Source organism: Myripristis murdjan, chromosome 6 (assembly GCF_902150065.1).
Source record: "Myripristis murdjan chromosome 6, fMyrMur1.1, whole genome shotgun sequence".
Taxonomy (NCBI): Eukaryota; Metazoa; Chordata; class Actinopteri; order Holocentriformes; family Holocentridae; genus Myripristis; species Myripristis murdjan.
The window spans coordinates 10073274-10090142 of NC_043985.1; the positions used below are offsets into that span (position 1 = coordinate 10073274).

Genomic DNA, 16869 nt, shown 5'->3' on the forward strand with positions numbered 1-16869 from the left:
GTTGGCTAAAATCTACAAGGAATACAGAGACAGCAAGAACAAACACCAGAGAGGTGGTGCTCAACATTATGATGCTTGAGGTGACGGGCACGACAGCAGCAGTGGTAGTTGTTCTAACATGGACTTGTGACTTTTGCAGGAACCTATCAGTGTTCAGCACTCCAGGTGTGACCAGGAAGCCGAGCAGAGCCAGCAGGATGTTCACCATGTCAGGCAAGACCAACCCGCCGCCGAAAACTCCTCAACCCGAGCGGCTGGATGAGGTCTATGAGGCGCTGAAGAAAGGCCTTCAGTGAGTGAATTCGCAGCAGGTCCAACACAAACATGCAGTCAGGTGACGGTGCACTGACCGGAGAGTTCACACCGTCTCCGCTGAGCCTGTGGAGTCAGAAACACAATCCAGTGAGAGAATCTCCTGGGCTGATCCGCTGTAACTGGAGATCAGAGCGGAGTCACTCCTGGATTAGTTTTGAGGATAAATCTGGACTTGTTAAATGTACGAGTGGTTTCAAAAAGGTCTGTACATATTACATAAAGTACATATTACTTTGGGTACTGCAGGGATTACATCATAGGCCAGGGTACTCTTTTACTCATTAGCAGTCAGTTTATGCTAGCAGAGAGGGCTTAATATGTTTGGTCTTAAGATGGCGACTGTGCTGGACCATCAAAGGAAAAGTTAAGATAGAAGATTATCATTTCAGACATCTCAGATAAACAATGCATATTTTAAGATTTCACTATATGTGTAATCCAGGAGACAAACCACTCACCTCGAGGAAATAGTTCAGTTCAGTTTTAGAGAGGAGGGAGGATCAGACTGCAGGACAGAGCGATGCAGGTCGGGCTGTATAGTAACACAGTGGTGTTTAGACTTAGACTTTCTTTATTGTCATTGCACAAAAAAACACAGAAGTGAGTTTTTTGCAACGAAATGGCATTGCTTGGCTTCCGGATTACAACAGAGATGGAATTGTGGGGCAGTTTAAATAAATAAAATATAATCTAAATAACTAGTACGTAAAAAAAACAAGAGCTAAATAATTATTGCACAAATAGGAGGTAATTAATTCTCCTCATCCCAGGGGGTCTCCCGGTACTGGGCCGCACACCCTGGGCCTGAGGAAACTATAACTACCAATGGAGAGAGTAAAAAATAACAGCAGTAATGACAATAATAATACTAGTAGTGCTGCAACAACAGTAGTAATCATAATAACATTAATAGCAATAATAATAAAACTTCTGATGATAATAGTAGTAGTTGGAACAGTGATAGCGAGAATAGTAATAATGATAATTACAGGTCTGATTGTAGCGGGACTGAGTGATGCTAGTAATTAGAGTAGTAATAATACAACTAATGACAGCTTGAGTTTCAAAACGTCTGAACAGCAGCAAGAGCAGATGTTCGGTTCCAAAAGCAGTCTGATGCACAGCCTTTCCTGATCTGTAGGCATAAAGGCTTCCAGGAGTAATTATTCTTTTTTAACCACAAAAAAATCTGACAAATAAAAACCAAAATGTCCACCTAACATACATACATAAAGTTCATAAATAAGTTGGAGAGGCTCAGTGTTGCTTTAAGTTCACTCACCATGCCAGGGCACGGTGTGCTGGACCAGATGTACCAGTATGTACCAGTATGTACCAGTATGTACCAGTGTCCCCACTCTCATGAGAAATGGCAGAAAGTCTTCCCACCGCTGAAGGACAAGAGCACAAGACAGCACAGAGAGCCCAGCCAGTCCTTCCTTTTGATGGAAACCAAGCTCATCTTCAGTGTGTGTGTGTGTGTGTGTGTGTGTGTGTGGACAGGTCCTATCTCCAGGTCCACCAGATGGAGCTGGACAGCCTCAGCAGACAAATGAAAGAGTCAAAGAGGAATTCTCGGCTGGTACGTTCTCACGTTTCCTGTACAGAATCTCTCCAGTCTGTTAATTCCCAGGAGAATTAAATATAATAAATATAAATACCTCTGCTTGTATTAGAACCTTTAATTTTGTTGCTAACATATTGAACTGAGCTTATATTTAAAATATGCACATCTGAATTTGAGTTTTACCCATGTTGTGTGTGAGAGTTACTGATGGCTTCGTTCCCCCCTCAGGGCTTCCTGTATGAACTGGACAAGGTGAGTCCGTCAGCATCATTTCTCAGCTGGCTCTGACTGGGAGCATCATTCCCTCTGTGCAGAACTGAGTGTGATTTATGTGCTTCCTTCTGACAGCAAGTCAAGGTGACCGAGCGCTTCATACGTCGCCTGGAGTTCCACCTCAGCAAGGTAAGGCTTCTTCATCCTGATCAGGTAGAAGCCTCTCCAGGTTTTTAAATAAGGCTTTGTAAATTTCCAGCTCTGCGACTGACCATAAGTACATCTTCAAAGTTATAAATATTAAAGAGTTTTGAGAAATGTCACAGAAATGATCTCATAAATGCTTGATTGGCCTAGGGCTGTAGTCTGTTAGTGGACTGGTCGATTTATTGGTCGATACGTTCTTGGTCGACCAAAATCTGATTGGTCGATTATTTGTCGTGTTAACTTTATCAGGAGTAAAGCACTAAGTGCTAATGGGGGTGTTTTCAGAACACCCTGTTTCACAGGTAACAGTCTGTCTTCAGAACACCCCCCTTGTTTTCACAGTTTTGGATTAGCCCAACCCACTGGTGGAGACAGATAGGTAGGCCGGTATGTTCTGAATTGAAGAAAAAACTAGGCCTGATTTTCCGAATATTTGCTTAATTAAGAACGTTTAATGAACATTTAGTCCTCTACCATGTCAAAGACGTCGTCAGTGTGGCAGCATTTTACCAAAATAGATGGAAAAAAGTCGAATGCAAACTTTGCAAACAACAGTTTGCGTATCACAGCTCAATGATCAACATGGCATATTAGTCCAGTCATTTTATGAAAAAACCTAGGACAAATTGCAAGAGAAACAAACTCAACTGGTTTTGTATCCTCAGTATATCCTGAGTGAGGGGAAAAAAGTCCCAAGGAATCCCATTGGTGGAAAGTTTTGAAAATCACCTATTTATGACCACATATTACCAAAAAACACTGTTTTTAACACACAGGGGAAAGGGTTCAAAATTTATTTTCAGATATCACTATAAAAATTCACAAGTTGATTACACACACAAAGACAAGAAAAAAAGTCAATTACAAGTTCTTTGAATTATTCTGTTTACACATGCATATCACACATTATCTGATTTGATATGCGCTAATAAGGAATATAAGGAATAAATGCCAGAACAGATATTTAAACAGTGAATTAAAATTTTAATTCAAGGTTACTATATATGTATATGTGTATATATATATATATATATATATATATATATATATATATATATATATAGTAACCTTTTAATTAATATGTGGTCATAAATAGGTGATTTTCAAAACTTTCCACCAATGGGATTTCTTGGGACTTTTTTTTCCCTCACTCAGGACAAACTGAGGATACAAAATCAGTTGAGTTTGTTTCTCTTGCAATTTGTCCTAGGTTGACCCCAATTTTGCCCTAAAATTACTGGACTATATCACCTAAAAACGGTAAGCTAACATGTCTGCGTTAGGTTGCTCTGTCAGTTTGAGTATAAACATATCAGAATTGGCATATTTCAAAGTTTTAGTCTAATAATCGTTTTATAACTGCAGGTGCACATACCCGTGACGACGGCAGCTTGACATAGTACTGTTTTCGGAAATCATAGGCTATGATATTGCGTAGGTGCACGTGATGCAACGCTGTCAGAGCCGACCGACTTGAGTGTGTCATTCTGTGCAAAATAATTAGGTCAAAAACGATTTAATATACTGCAAATACTAGTTATTTATGTTTATTTATAATTCATTTAGGCAGACAAGGCTACCAGGTAGGCTACTGCCCAGTTAAAAATAGTAACTTTTTTTTTTTTTTTTTTTTTTGTATTTCCGGCGCCCCCGGATTAGTCAACTTTTGGTCGAAATTTCAGGACTTTAGTCAACCAAGATTTTCTTTGGTTGACTACAGCTCTAGATTGGTCACATGCTTTCCGATGAGTCCTGTGCCGTTGTCAGCTCAGTTTTCATCTTTCAAACAGCCGCTGTGGTGTCGATCACTTCTGAACCAGATCCGTCCTGTTAAGCTCACCTGCACGCTCTGCAGACCTGAGCACAGAATGAGTCATGTGTTGTCCCTCTCTGGCCAGATTGAGGAGCTGTATGAAGCCTACTGTCTGCAGAGGAGACTGCGAGATGGAGCCGACAAGATGGTGAAGGCCTACACGGCGTCTCCCGGCAGCAGGGAGGCCAGGGAGAGTCTGTCTGAAGCCAACAAGGGATACAAGGAGTACACAGAGGTGAGGAGGAGGAGGAGGCCGGGGAGGAGCCACGTGCTGAAGGCTGTCAGCGGCTCCTCTGATGAGGCCTGAAGGAGCAGAGATTAGCAGAGACAGGACAGCTGCTTGATCAGGTTTAGATTAAACTGAATGAAACGTGATTTCGCAGGTGGAAACAGAAAATATCAAATACCTGACTAGGATATGAAAATATGGGTTATGCATGAATACCCGGCTAAAACGTCGTGGAAGAGTTTGATCGATGCTGTGGCAGTTCCTACTGATCACGTTAGATCGAAACATCGGAGGACGTCTGTGGCACATGGCTGTTTCCATGGTAATGAGCTGGAAGCGTCGCCGTTTAGAAGAGACGGCTGCCAGCGACGACAGTATGTTCGATCTGGCAACGAGGACGTTTTCAAACTTCAAACTTCAAATGTACTGCCATGATGTGTGTGTGTGTGTGTGTGTGTGTGTGTGTGTGTGTGTGTGTGTGTGTGCGCGTGTCCCTCCATGATGCAGAGGATATTTTCTCAGCATCTTTAAACCCAGCCGTTTCTAACTAACTCATCTTTTAACCACTTTGACTCCCCCGGCATTCGGTTTTGCTTTAAATTGTAACCAAACACCCAGCTCTGTGTGAAGCCTGCCAGGTGGTGTTTCTTCTGTTGGACTCTTTAATGAAGATGCCATCACCTGGCGTTAGGGTTTGGTGTTCATGTGCTCTGTAAAGGCACAGAGGTGAGACGCAGGAATCAGAGTTTGGACAAACATGACCTGAAAACCTGAAACAGCCGACAGCAGCGTGAGTCTGAAGTCTGTGCTCAGTGTCAAAATGATTTCCTCATTTTCTCCTCCTTTCCTCTCTCTCTCTCTCTCTCACACACACACAAACACACACACACACACACACACACACACACAAACACCTCTGTCTCTCCAACAGAACATGTGTGTGCTGGAGAACGAGTTGGAGAACCAGCTGGGGGAGTTTCACATTAAGATGAAAGGTAAGAATGAAGGAGAGACAGCCATTTCTGTCGTCACTCCTCCCTCCATCCTCCTGCTCCATTCTCCATCTTTCTTTTCTCCCCTCTTCCCATCTTCAGGTGACCAGCCCGTCTTTGCCCTTTAAAATGAGATTAGATTCGGTGAAGCTTTGCGGGAGGCTGGATTACGGCAGCAGCAAACATACAGAGTCGATAGAAAATAACGTCCTTTTGATCCGGTTTCTATACAAACCGCTTTTGTTAGATGAATCATACGCACCACCTTGAAATGGACGTTTTCCCGCCTGAAAGAAGGGAGAGGAGAGAAAAACACTCTGGATTCCTCTTTTTCTTTTTCTTTTCTCTGTCCTACACGGGTGTTTACTGGACCAACTCCTCCTGAACCAGCAGAGACGGAAAAGCGTGAAATGAATTCAGGCGTCACTTCAACCTCCTGCCAAACAACCTGAACGTCCTCCTTGGGTTTTCTCTCCTTTGTTCCCATTTGCTTCCTGTCTCCTTCGCCCGCTCTTCTCCATCATCCCTTCCACTCGTTTTATTCCTCCTCCTCCTCCTGTTCTTCGTCTCTCCTCCTCCTCACAGCCCCTGCCTGCCTCCTCCCCTGCAGCTGAGCCCCAACAGCATTTACTAACATTTGACTCGTTTGCTGTTATTATCACATTTTAGTATTTTCTGTTTTCCGTCTCCCTGTGTTGTTTTTTCTGTCAGACACAGATGCGGCCTTGTCTCTGCTGTTGGTCCATGCTGTGTTGTCACTTTATTATTTTTGTTGTCATTGTTAGTTTTTACGTATTTCTATTTTCGTATTTATTTGCATTGTATTATTTATTGTACTATTTTAATAATTCTCTTCTTGACTGACTGTAGTGTGTTCAGTCAGATGTTGATCCGTGTTGTTGCTGTGTGTCTCCCAGGTCTGGCTGGTTTTGCTCGGCTCTGTGCTGGAGACCAGTATGAGGTCAGTCCCATGTGACACACACACCTACCCCCAAATCCCCCTGCATGGTTTACACACAAGGTGACAGTAGAAATAAGACTGGTATTGTGTGTGTGTGTGTGTGTGTGTGTGTGCAGATCTTCATGAAGTATGGGCGGCAGCGGTGGAGACTCAGAGGGAGGATAGAGATCAATGCCAAGCAGGTGTGGGACAGCGAGGAGATGGTGTTCCTGCCGCTCATCACCGAGTTCCTCTCCATCAAAGTGAGTTCCTCGCTCCGCCTCCGCCTCTCTCCTCTTCTGCCTGCCGTGTTTTTGTTGGTGCGCAGGCTAAGGCTCACAGATTTTCACTCTATTCATTTATTTGAAGGCCATAAAACCCGTGTTAGCTGTGTCAGGTTTACTGCGAGTGAAGACGTTCTGCCAAACTGCATTCTGATGTGGAGTACGCTCGCAAGTCGAATCTCAGTCAGTGTGGAGGGACGCGGTTCTCCGGTGCCACGCCAGCTGGTTGTTTTAGACAGGATGGATTCTTATAGGAAAACATGTGGTGTTGTCTGGTTCCCTGATGTGATGGGAGTGCACATGGAGCTGAAACCTCCTCAGCAGCTGCTCTGAGCTCCTCCGGCTGATAATCCACAGCCCTGGGTTTGTTTCTTTCTGTGCAGTTTCATAGCAAAACAACCCAAAATAAAACTTTTAGCACATAAAGGAACACAAACAAAGTTGACTAAGTCCTGGTACCCATTGTTTTTTTTTTGTTTTTTTTTGTGTAATTCTAATTATTTGTGAAAGTACTTTCACATTATATCTTCCTGGCCCAAGGCTGCAGGTTTACTGCAGACACTACCTGCCGAATCTACTTTCCAATTCAAATTGGAAAATAACAAGAAAAGAGCCACTGAATTTCTTCAAAAAATGGCACCAGGACTTGTTTTCTTATATTGGCATAATCCACCATATTGGCGTTCATTCACGTGTAACAAAGTGTTATTTTGAGGTTGTTTTTTGCCGTACGATGAAAGTGGAAGTACATACAGAAATACTACTAATGATGATATTCCACCTCCATGTGGACTCGCCCAGGAAACTACACAAACCATCTGCCAAAGCTGAGTTTTGCTTTAACTGTGTAGATGAGAGGGCCGTGTGAGCACTGCTCGCCCTCCACAGGAGGCCAGGATGAGTCATCTCACACCCTGCAGGTATCTCACTGAGACGGGATAACCTCAGAGCTGTGGCACCCATACATGTTTGACCTGTCCCTCTGTGGTCTCCAAGGTGACGGAGCTGAAGAGTCTGGCCAATCACGTGGTGGTGGGGAGTGTTTCATGCGAGACCAAGGACCTGTTCACCGCGCTGCCTCAGACGGTCGCCGTGGACATTAATGACCTGGGAACAATTAAACTCAGCTTAGAGGTCACATGGAAGTGAGTCCTGTCAATCATGTCCATCTGTCCTCTCATTCAGCGTTTCTCACATGTGACGTTTTGGGACTGATTTTAATACCAGCTGTTACATCTATTAAAAATTTCTTTTCACCACATATAAAAAAAATAGTGTGTTGTCCCGAACAGAAATTGCAAATAATGCTGAAAATTGTTGAGAGTGGATCTGTTGATTTGTTTTTTTATTTACTACAGTGCAGTCAGGCTGACTCATATTTTATGTTTTTATTCTTACTACACATTGTCTGAACACTATTTGTAAAATGTTTTGTTCATTTTGTCTTTTTTCTGCCCCTTCTTGCTGTGTTAGTCCGTTTGATAAGGATGACCAAACATCGGCAGCGAGCTCGGTCAACAAAGCTCCAACCGTCAACAAGAGATTCTCCACCGTCTTCAACCAGAGTCCCCCGGACACGCCGTCGCTCCGCGAACAGGCTTTCTATGTGAGCTGGTAGCCTTTCTGTTCCCTTTGTCCCCTGCAGAGAAGATCTCAAACCACGCTCAAGGCAAATGCTGATACAGTTTCTATTACTAGGTGCAAAGACAATCCTTGCATCTATTAATACAAAATTTAAGCTGTGGGTCCTCACCTGTATTCCAGCTTCACGCTGACTTGTCCAAAGTCGTTTGGTTCTGGAACTGGTTCTCTTTGGGACTCTGGGAGTCTGGGTGCTAACCAGTGAACCGGTCCATGTTTTCACCCGTGGGGAGTTTTACAGAAAGTTTCACCTTTTCCATTTTCAAATGTTCCCAAAGATGTTCACAGGTAAAGTCTGACGGGGGAGTATGTCAGGCCTCCTGCTCTTCCTTGGACGTCAGATTCACCTGGCACAGCTCTGATGCATGTTTCTGGTCCAGCTAAAAAATAAATCCTCTTCCATGTGCCTTTGAGCAACGTGGATGGTGTGCATGTGCAGAACAGAGTCAAAGTCAACAGGCTAAAACACTCTGTGCTGGTGTATTTCCAACAAAATTCTCTCCAGTTTGTGTTGCACTGCCCCTTAGAAGCTCTCATCTCACCTGCAGTTTAGTGCTGGGAGGGTTTTCCGCGCTCAGAGAGCCACCTGGCCTGATGTGCTGCACTGAGCTGTGCTCAGCTGTGCCTATTTTTCAATTCAAGTTCTTTCTCAAAGTTTTGAAACCCTTTGAAACCTGATCAGATTCACTTAATTTCTTTCAAAAACACAGGAAAAAAGTTGACAAGTGAATTAGCAAAGAATGACCGGAAATTAGCAAGAAACTAGTAAAAACTAAAATAAATTAGTAAATATTAAAAGTTCCAAGAAAATGAACAGAAAATTTAAAAACTGACATTTTCAGGGCTGATAGCATTCCAGCGCCGTACCGATGTGACTGTGAAAAAAAAGGGGGTTCGCCCAGATTGATCTACCAGACATTTCACTGGATCCAATAGAAGTGCAGCTTTCATTCTGAACAATAGGCCTACTAGCCAATCAGAAGGGGGCGGGACTTGGTTGTTGACAATCAGGCGCTTCACGTGCCGTTGAAAGTGAGCCTCTTTAGCCTACAGTGACGCACTGCAACCCACAGGATGGACTGCAGGTTCATGAAGCCCGGGGAAGACAGCAAAGATGTTGATAAGGGCGTTAAGAATAAATGGCGCTGGGCTTGGATAGAGGAGAATGGGAGCAATGTGGCAATAGATAGTTACAAGATAGTTAATAGGGTTATTTTCAAATAATGTATATATGTTATATGGTGACATATCTCCACTATCAGCCCTGCATTTTATTTCTACAGAATTTATAAGAAAACTGAAAGTATTAAATGGAGGCAGCGTGTGAGTCAGTCAGTGGCCTAACTCCTCCCCTGTGCTCTGCTCCACCCGGCTGCCTCCTCCTGCTCCAGTCGCTGCCTCGCAGTCTGGGCAGCCGGCAGCCCTGGCCGCTGCTCGACGTCTTCAGAGACACGCTGAGCCACAGCTGCTCCTGCAGCGACACGTCGCCCGCAAGACCCACCACTGTCGTAAGTCAGGACAGAGTAGAACCTTAGAGAACCTCAGAGACTGAGCCACTAGAACCTCTGTATCACTGCCCGCTGCAGTAAGTCATAAGAGAGTAGAACCTTAGAGAACCTTAGAGAACTGAGCCACTAGAACCCGTGTTACTGCCCGCTGCAGTAAGTTATGCTGGAGTAGAACCTTAGAGAACCTTAGAGAACTGAGCCACTAGAACCCATGTTACTGCCCGCTGCAGTAAGTCATCCTGGAGTAGAACCTTAGAGAACCTTAGAACCCTACACGAACACTCAGTAGTGCACCTGATGGTGCAGAGCAGCAGAGGACTCAGTCTCCCTGCGCCACGTGTGTGTTTTTGGTGGTTCTGTGATTTAGACGGTTAGATGTTCTGTCCGAGCCGTGTTCCTGAGCGCATGCATCACGCATGCATAATCTGCTCACATGACTGACGTGTTTATTCCAGCGATCCAGATCATCATTTGCTGTCCTGCCGTCAGGGATCAGCTGCTGATCAGCCCTGATCCATTATTGGCCAGCATTCAGGATTTTTCAATAATTGGTATCAAAGTTTTGATTTACATGATGGCTGAAACCACTCAGCCTCTCCATCTGAGGAACAGCAGAGGAAAGGCCACATTTACAATAATATTTCTACAGTTTTAATTTCCCATTTTGCTGGATTTGTATTTTGTTTGGTTTTACTGAAAGAAAAAAAGTAATACAGTTTGATTTGATGTTTATGCCTGTGAAGACGTCTGTGCGCAGCCTCAACACAGGAAATATGATTCAGCATCGCTGATTTTTTTTAATCATTAAAATATGGTTTTCTTGTCATTTTTGCATTTTGTTCTGCTAATTCTGCATGGTATTTGGTTTACTGTACTTGTTTTTTTCCCTAATCCTTTTTGTTTTGTTTTGCTTTGTTTTTTCAAAGCCAGGTTTGTATTGCAGTTTTTGACACTGCGATACACACTGCAAATTAATATCATCCCTAAATATTGGTTATCAGTGTCCTGGATCACTAATAATCAATATTACAATTTTTGCAATATTGCTATCGCAGTTACAAGATGCTTCGCTTCCAAAGTTTTTGTTGGAAAATTTGATGGAAAGGAGGAGTTGACATATTAAACTCATTTATATGTTTGCATGAATCAGCATGTTTGTGTGGGGAGAGGAAAGACACAATGTCAGATTTTAACAAACTTTGAAACGTGCGCTTTGCATTTTTATCAGTGTCCCATACATTTGATTTGTTTGCCTTTGTCCCGGTGTAACAGAGGAGTTATTTCTGCCTGCAGCTGAAAACAAAGCTGCATGCTGCAGAGCACAGATTCCTTGAGACGGCACATTATAAGGTTTGGAGCGTGCCGACTTTACAAGATTTGAAAAGTCAGTCTCTGATTGGTTACTGTCATGGCGACGCTGTGGTTTTTCAGTGAAGCAGAACAGAGCAGAGCCAGGCAGAGTGGCTGCTGTTTGCTTGTTTGAGAGGATAATTACACTCAGCCGGCCAGACTCTCTAATTAGACAATACATCTGTGTGCCAAGAAGCTGAAGTCGCCTGAATCTACAGGATCAGTCATCGGTGCCGATGGCAACCTGATCAGCAGACGTGCTGGAGTGAATATCACTGAGTCCAGTTCTAATCTGTTGCTGTCATGATAAGTGTCTGATCAGCAAAGGTGAAAAACGCAGAGTCAAAGCCTGCATGTCACACTGAGAAAAACATTATCGAGAGGGAGGTGTGTGCAGAGTGTGTGAGCCGGCAGGGCTGTGTAATGCGGTGTGGTGTTAGCACGTATCACCCAGCTCGCTGTCAGCATGCTGCAGCCCATGGACCAGATCCAAAACACAAATGGGGCCTGTAGCTTTCTCCTTCTGTCAAGCTGTAACATCAGGCTCAGCGAGCACGATGGAGTTAATCACACATACAGAAACATTTACTTCCCCACACAGTCCAGAATTACATGTTTGCTGTATCGAGTGTCCCCAAACCAGGTCCAGGTACCCCAAAGGAATACTGGTGTGGCTTAACGGGTATTTTATTTCAGTAGAAATCAGCCCACTTACATGTAGAAGAGAGACGATCTAATCAGGGGTTCCCCTCTTACTAATAATGTTGATCCATGTGTGGACAGCTGTCAGTCTGAGAGTGGATGACATGAAAACACTTGAGAGGTGCAGCTGTGCCAGGTTACGTCGGCTTTGACTGGAAACTTTCGTCATGGCAGAAATGTTGTCTGAAAAACTGAGTTCTGCACATGGCAATGTATTAAATATTCATATGACCCACAGATCAGTGCATACATATATATATAATATTGAACTTTTCTTCTTTGAGGTCCAGCCTTTATTTACTGTGTCTGGCTGCTTTTATCTGAAATCCGAGTGATGTTAACTCATGCAGGATTCTCCTCAGTTTGTCAGGATTTTGTTATTTTGAAATCAGAACTGCCATTCTATGCATTGCATTGGTGCTACAAAGCTATATTAGAAATATTATTACACGATATTACCATAAATGGAATATAAACATAAACATCCCAGTGCTCGTGCGCCGCAGACTTCTGCTGATGAATCACCGTGGTCTTCATCACTTTCTAATGGCTTCAGAAGTTTCCTTCATTGAGTTTTTTGTTTTATGGATTCTGTTGGCCATCGTCTGTCATCGACAGACTTATAGACTGCTGTCAGTCATTTTCCTCTCTTCAGTCCTTTAACTTCTCTCTCTGTTGTAGAACATGCTGCGCCGTCATGAGGAGCTGGAGAACGGGACGGCCTGGTCTAATTCCTCTGAATCCTCAGATGATTCCTCCAGTCCTCAGCTCTCTGTAGGACTACGCAACTCCACACACCATAAGGTAACACACTGCACTCTGTATGCTCCTTCTCTTCTGTTCAGCCATCATCATGTTACTCAGTCTGTACCTCCCTTTTCAGTTTGACTCTCTGTCATCGTCTTTGTTAAAACTGACTGTGTTGCCATGATGGTGCCAAGGGTTGGAGTTTGGGAATCACTGTCCTGTGCTGTTTGACCCCAGCCTGGCACAGACTGCATGACCAAACAGACTGATGACAGACTGGACCTCACACACTCAACCACTGACACATGAAGGTTTTCGTCACTTCCATTGAAGGGGAACACAAACACATGATGACTGGTTTGATTCAGGGATCTCACACTAAACTGTTATTCACCTGCAATCATGTGGATTTGCTTTGACAGCCCGTTGGACCTGGGGAACCCTGATCAGCCAAGGTCTCCCCAAAGCAGAGAAAACACAAACCCTCACGCCACAAGGACCAGAACCAGACAAAAACATGAAGTTGAATAACAACTCATTGCTGCCTTTTCCGTCTCTGGTGTTCTGTTCCCGTTGGTTATTCCTGATCTTTCTGACTTGTTGAACAGCTCACACAACAAAAGGACATCAAAACTTGTCCATATCCAGTTAATGAAAATGAAATATGTGATCAGGATGCAGGAGATTTAAGTCCTGAAGTAGCTGAGATTCACTGCAACCATGCAGATTGATCTCGATGCCTCATAAAGGCTGTAATCAGCCTAGAAGACGTGTGTTGCTGTCGTCTCTTTCAGGCCAGAAGCTCATTACATGAGCAGTAGTTGAAGGTCGTTTCACAGCCACTGGGCTCCTGAACTCATCCCTGCATCAAAACCGAGGATGAGGACCCGATGCGAGTTTGCACATTACAGACTGAACGAGCAAATCCAACGTCAAACAGAACAGACGAGACGCTGAAAGGACCAGACCTTGCAAGATGGACAGTGAAATGAGTCATTAGTGTAGATGTTTGACAATTAGTGACCAGCAAGAGAACAATCATGCATCAAGTGGACTTGTTTTTTTGCACATGCAAACATGCAGATGCAAAGAAGAGGATGGCGGTTTCGGGCGCGAATGTGGCCTCATCTGTCTGTTGTATAGTAAACAGAGTGATGTCATAGCCTGTCCTGCTGCAGTCTGATTGGCCAGTGTGACAAAACTGGCTGGTTGGACCCTCAACAATCTTTTCCAACATGTTGGAAAATAATGCAGGCCAAGACGGTCCAGAATTTATCAGATCCTCAGATCCCTTTCTCTCTCTCTCTCTCTCTCTCTCTCTCTCTCTCTCTCTCTCCTCTCTAGCCGGCGGTGGTAAATCCAGAGCTCCAGCCGGCTGCAGCAGGAACTTCCTGCTCTCAAATTGACATCTCATTTTGCCCCAGAGACTCAGCCTCCTCGACACCAAACTCCACCCACAAACTGAGGCCTACCAGCGAAGCGCACACCATCACAGAGCCCCAATTTAAGCGTCACAGGTATCGGCTTAAATTCATATCATCTTTATTCTGCTCTCATGTCATATTCCCTCCTGTGTAAAAGGCATCGTTTGGAATCAGAAACGTGCTGTATCAGCTCTGTTTTGATCTATTGATTGCTTGACAGGGAAGCAGAAGAGCGGCCAGTCACCACGATAACAATATCTGGAAGTGAGGGAGAGGATTCTGGGAAACAGCCGCTCACATCAACGGGGGGTGGAGCGGTGCCGAACGGCCACGCCTCTCGCTCCTACTCACGATCGCTCAGCCACATCAGTGAAAACAGCGCCGACGGTGTTGTCCTGACAGACAGGTCCGCCTGCGACTCGGGGGAGGCAAACTCTTTGACATCTGGGGTCTCTATCAACGACATTGAAATGGAGATGCCCGACAGAGTGCCAGATCTACCCAGCGCTGTTGCCATGGAAGCCAAAGTTTCACCGGGAAAAGTTGCTGTTGTTGAAGAAACCGCGGTGGCTGATGTCTCGGATCGCCACCGAGAGCGTGGAGAAGATGACCAGGAGGTTTCTAAGAATCAAGCCAGTACCTCCTCCGCCTCTAGGACTGAAAGTGTGGACGCTAACACACAGTCACACATGAGCATAGAGTCCTCCATAGACGTGACGTACGTGGCTCACCGGGTGTCCGTGGAGGACGAGGAGACGTCGGGGCCTGGAGCTGCTCCTGAGTCCGGTGAAGGTGAGAGGCTGGTGGACAGCGAGGTGGAGGACGCCCTGGGAGCCGTCATCTCGTCTCTGGATGATTACAGAGGCCAGTTCCCTGAGCTACAGCTCCTGGAGCAAGAATTGAGGCTGCTGCAAGTTACGCTGAAGGTGAGGTGGAAGTCTAAAGGCTTCTGACACATGCGGCTGATATGGGCTGATGCGTGTTTTAATCAGATGAGTCCAGTCACTGGTCCACCTTGGCTTTCAGCTGTCCCATGATGGGCTAAATGTTGCTTCGTAGGCATTTGCCTTGTAGAAAATACTGAATACTTGTTATTTTGTGGAGTTTGAATGTCAGATGTCAGCTTGGATCCAAAAACTCCAGTGGTTTTTCCCAAATTTACATATTCAAATCACATCCCTCGGACGAAGTGTGACGGACACTGTGGACTTGTGATCGTCACATTTCCGTCACTGCTTCCGTAGTGAACTTTTCATTCAGTCTCTTGAGGCTCCAGTTATTGACTTGGGTAGGGGATACACCCTTTTGGTTGTGAGCAACAGAACATTCAGTTTTTAATGGGGAATTTCTTTATTCTGTTGGCGTAGTGAGGACGCAGTGACTGGAAAAGGTGGTGTTAGATAAGATTAGACTGTGTGGGAGGCTGGACTGTCCCTCACATTCACAGAAACAAGAGCGCAGCGAGGAAGACAGCAGGACTTCCCAGAAATCCTTGTTTCCCAGGGGGCCGGAGGAGGGTGCGGACCTTCCTGCCCCTCCTGAAGCTTTACCCACCCCACAATGCACCACAATATGTCAGTCGAGTGTGTGTGTGTGTGTGTGTGAGTCAGCATGTTTACAGCTTTGATATAATGAGACTTCATTGCTCTCGTGCCAGTAAAAATGAATCACTGAAATAGATTTTGCCTGGAGTTACTCTTAATAATAATTAATAAATGTAAGGCCAGTGTTACAGCTTACATCGCACCTCACTTGAACAAAATGTGTCGCTCTGAGTCAGAGCCAACCTGCTGAAAAGGGTTTGTGAAATACAAGAAAAACAAGAATGATTAAAGCATTTTAAAGGCACACCATGCACGATCACTCACCAAAATGGATGCAAAGCATGTGTTTAAATTAGATTATTATAGCCACTTGTTTGATATGTGAAAATACCAGTTCCTGTCCGGACTGGTCTAACCCTGATCCTGAGGGACAGATTTTTCAGAGATGTGGTTTCTGCAGAGCTTAAAATGTGCAGCTGGTGTCAGACTCTGTTTTCATTGTTTGATATCAGGGTGTAACCAGGTGTGTGTGTGGCCTGAGTGTGTGTTCACGTCAACCTGTGAACTTATATCTGACTGTCTGATGGTGCATATGTGTGTGACCGTGTGTGTGTGTGTGTGTTTGCAGGGCGGCAGGCACAGCCCGTCACCCAGTGTTGTCAGCCTAACGGTGGAAACGGCTCTGGGCAGTTTTGACTTCCTGAACACCTCTGACGCTGAGGAGGAGGAGGAGGAGGAAGGTGACAAGAGGAGTAAAAGTGGCAGGTGAGTAGCGAAAATCAACATTTTTACAATGAAGTTAATCAGTCTATTTCTACTTTTTCTTTTAGTCTCAGAGGAAATCATTTGCAACCACATGAGGAACTGTTTGAGGAGACATATTCATGAGAAAAATCCAAGTTTTGAAAGAAGTGAAGTGCTGAAATTGTGAAGTTACAAATATGAGTTGAACTTAGAGAAAACAGATCAAATTTCACCGATGATGGAGCCATTAAAGCCTATACATGATTTGCCTGACAAACATCTTCCTTGTTCTAATGTGGTGTTTTGCTGCCCTCTGGTGGATCAGTCACGCACCAGCACTTTGAACCACACAAACCAGTGACTGCACTGGTCTGTGCAGCTGAGAGCACTGAAGCACTAATTATGACCTTATCACCATGCTTTATGGAGACAATAAGGGTTTAGAGAGAAATTATGCTGCTACTCTAGTCTCAAGTGGATGCTGTGCATTTTTCATTTTATATATTCTCTCATTGCATGTTATCAGTCTTTTTGATTCTGTTCTTTTTCTCTGCTTTCTCTGAGCCTGTTTTGCACTCACAGCAGCATAATGCTGTACTTCATTTCTTGAAAGGCTGGAATTGTTAGCTGACTTTCATTAAACATCAGA

The 16869-nt window shown here is 44.4% G+C and overlaps 1 protein-coding gene across 4 annotated transcripts in view; it reads left to right on the forward strand.

Annotated features, from left to right (window-relative positions):
- Positions 1-16869, forward strand: part of ripor1 (RHO family interacting cell polarization regulator 1) — a 62829-nt gene that overhangs the window by 33971 nt on the left and 11989 nt on the right. For 3 of the 4 annotated variants that reach the window (XR_003928336.1, XM_030053229.1, XM_030053227.1), the window contains exons 3-17: positions 140-292; positions 1819-1897; positions 2111-2134; positions 2231-2284; positions 4201-4350; positions 5276-5339; positions 6254-6297; positions 6414-6539; positions 7557-7705; positions 8034-8166; positions 9593-9709; positions 12443-12565; positions 13853-14025; positions 14153-14858; positions 16105-16241. Coding sequence is in view for 3 of the 4 variants with exons in the window: in XM_030053229.1 (XP_029909089.1) it covers positions 140-292; positions 1819-1897; positions 2111-2134; positions 2231-2284; positions 4201-4350; positions 5276-5339; positions 6254-6297; positions 6414-6539; positions 7557-7705; positions 8034-8166; positions 9593-9709; positions 12443-12565; positions 13853-14025; positions 14153-14858; positions 16105-16241 (2232 nt within the window). In the remaining variant the exon portion in view is untranslated. The remainder of the gene's footprint in view (positions 1-139; positions 293-1818; positions 1898-2110; positions 2135-2230; positions 2285-4200; positions 4351-5275; positions 5340-6253; positions 6298-6413; positions 6540-7556; positions 7706-8033; positions 8167-9592; positions 9710-12442; positions 12566-13852; positions 14026-14152; positions 14859-16104; positions 16242-16869) is intronic. The other variant, XM_030053230.1, reaches the window with a different exon arrangement.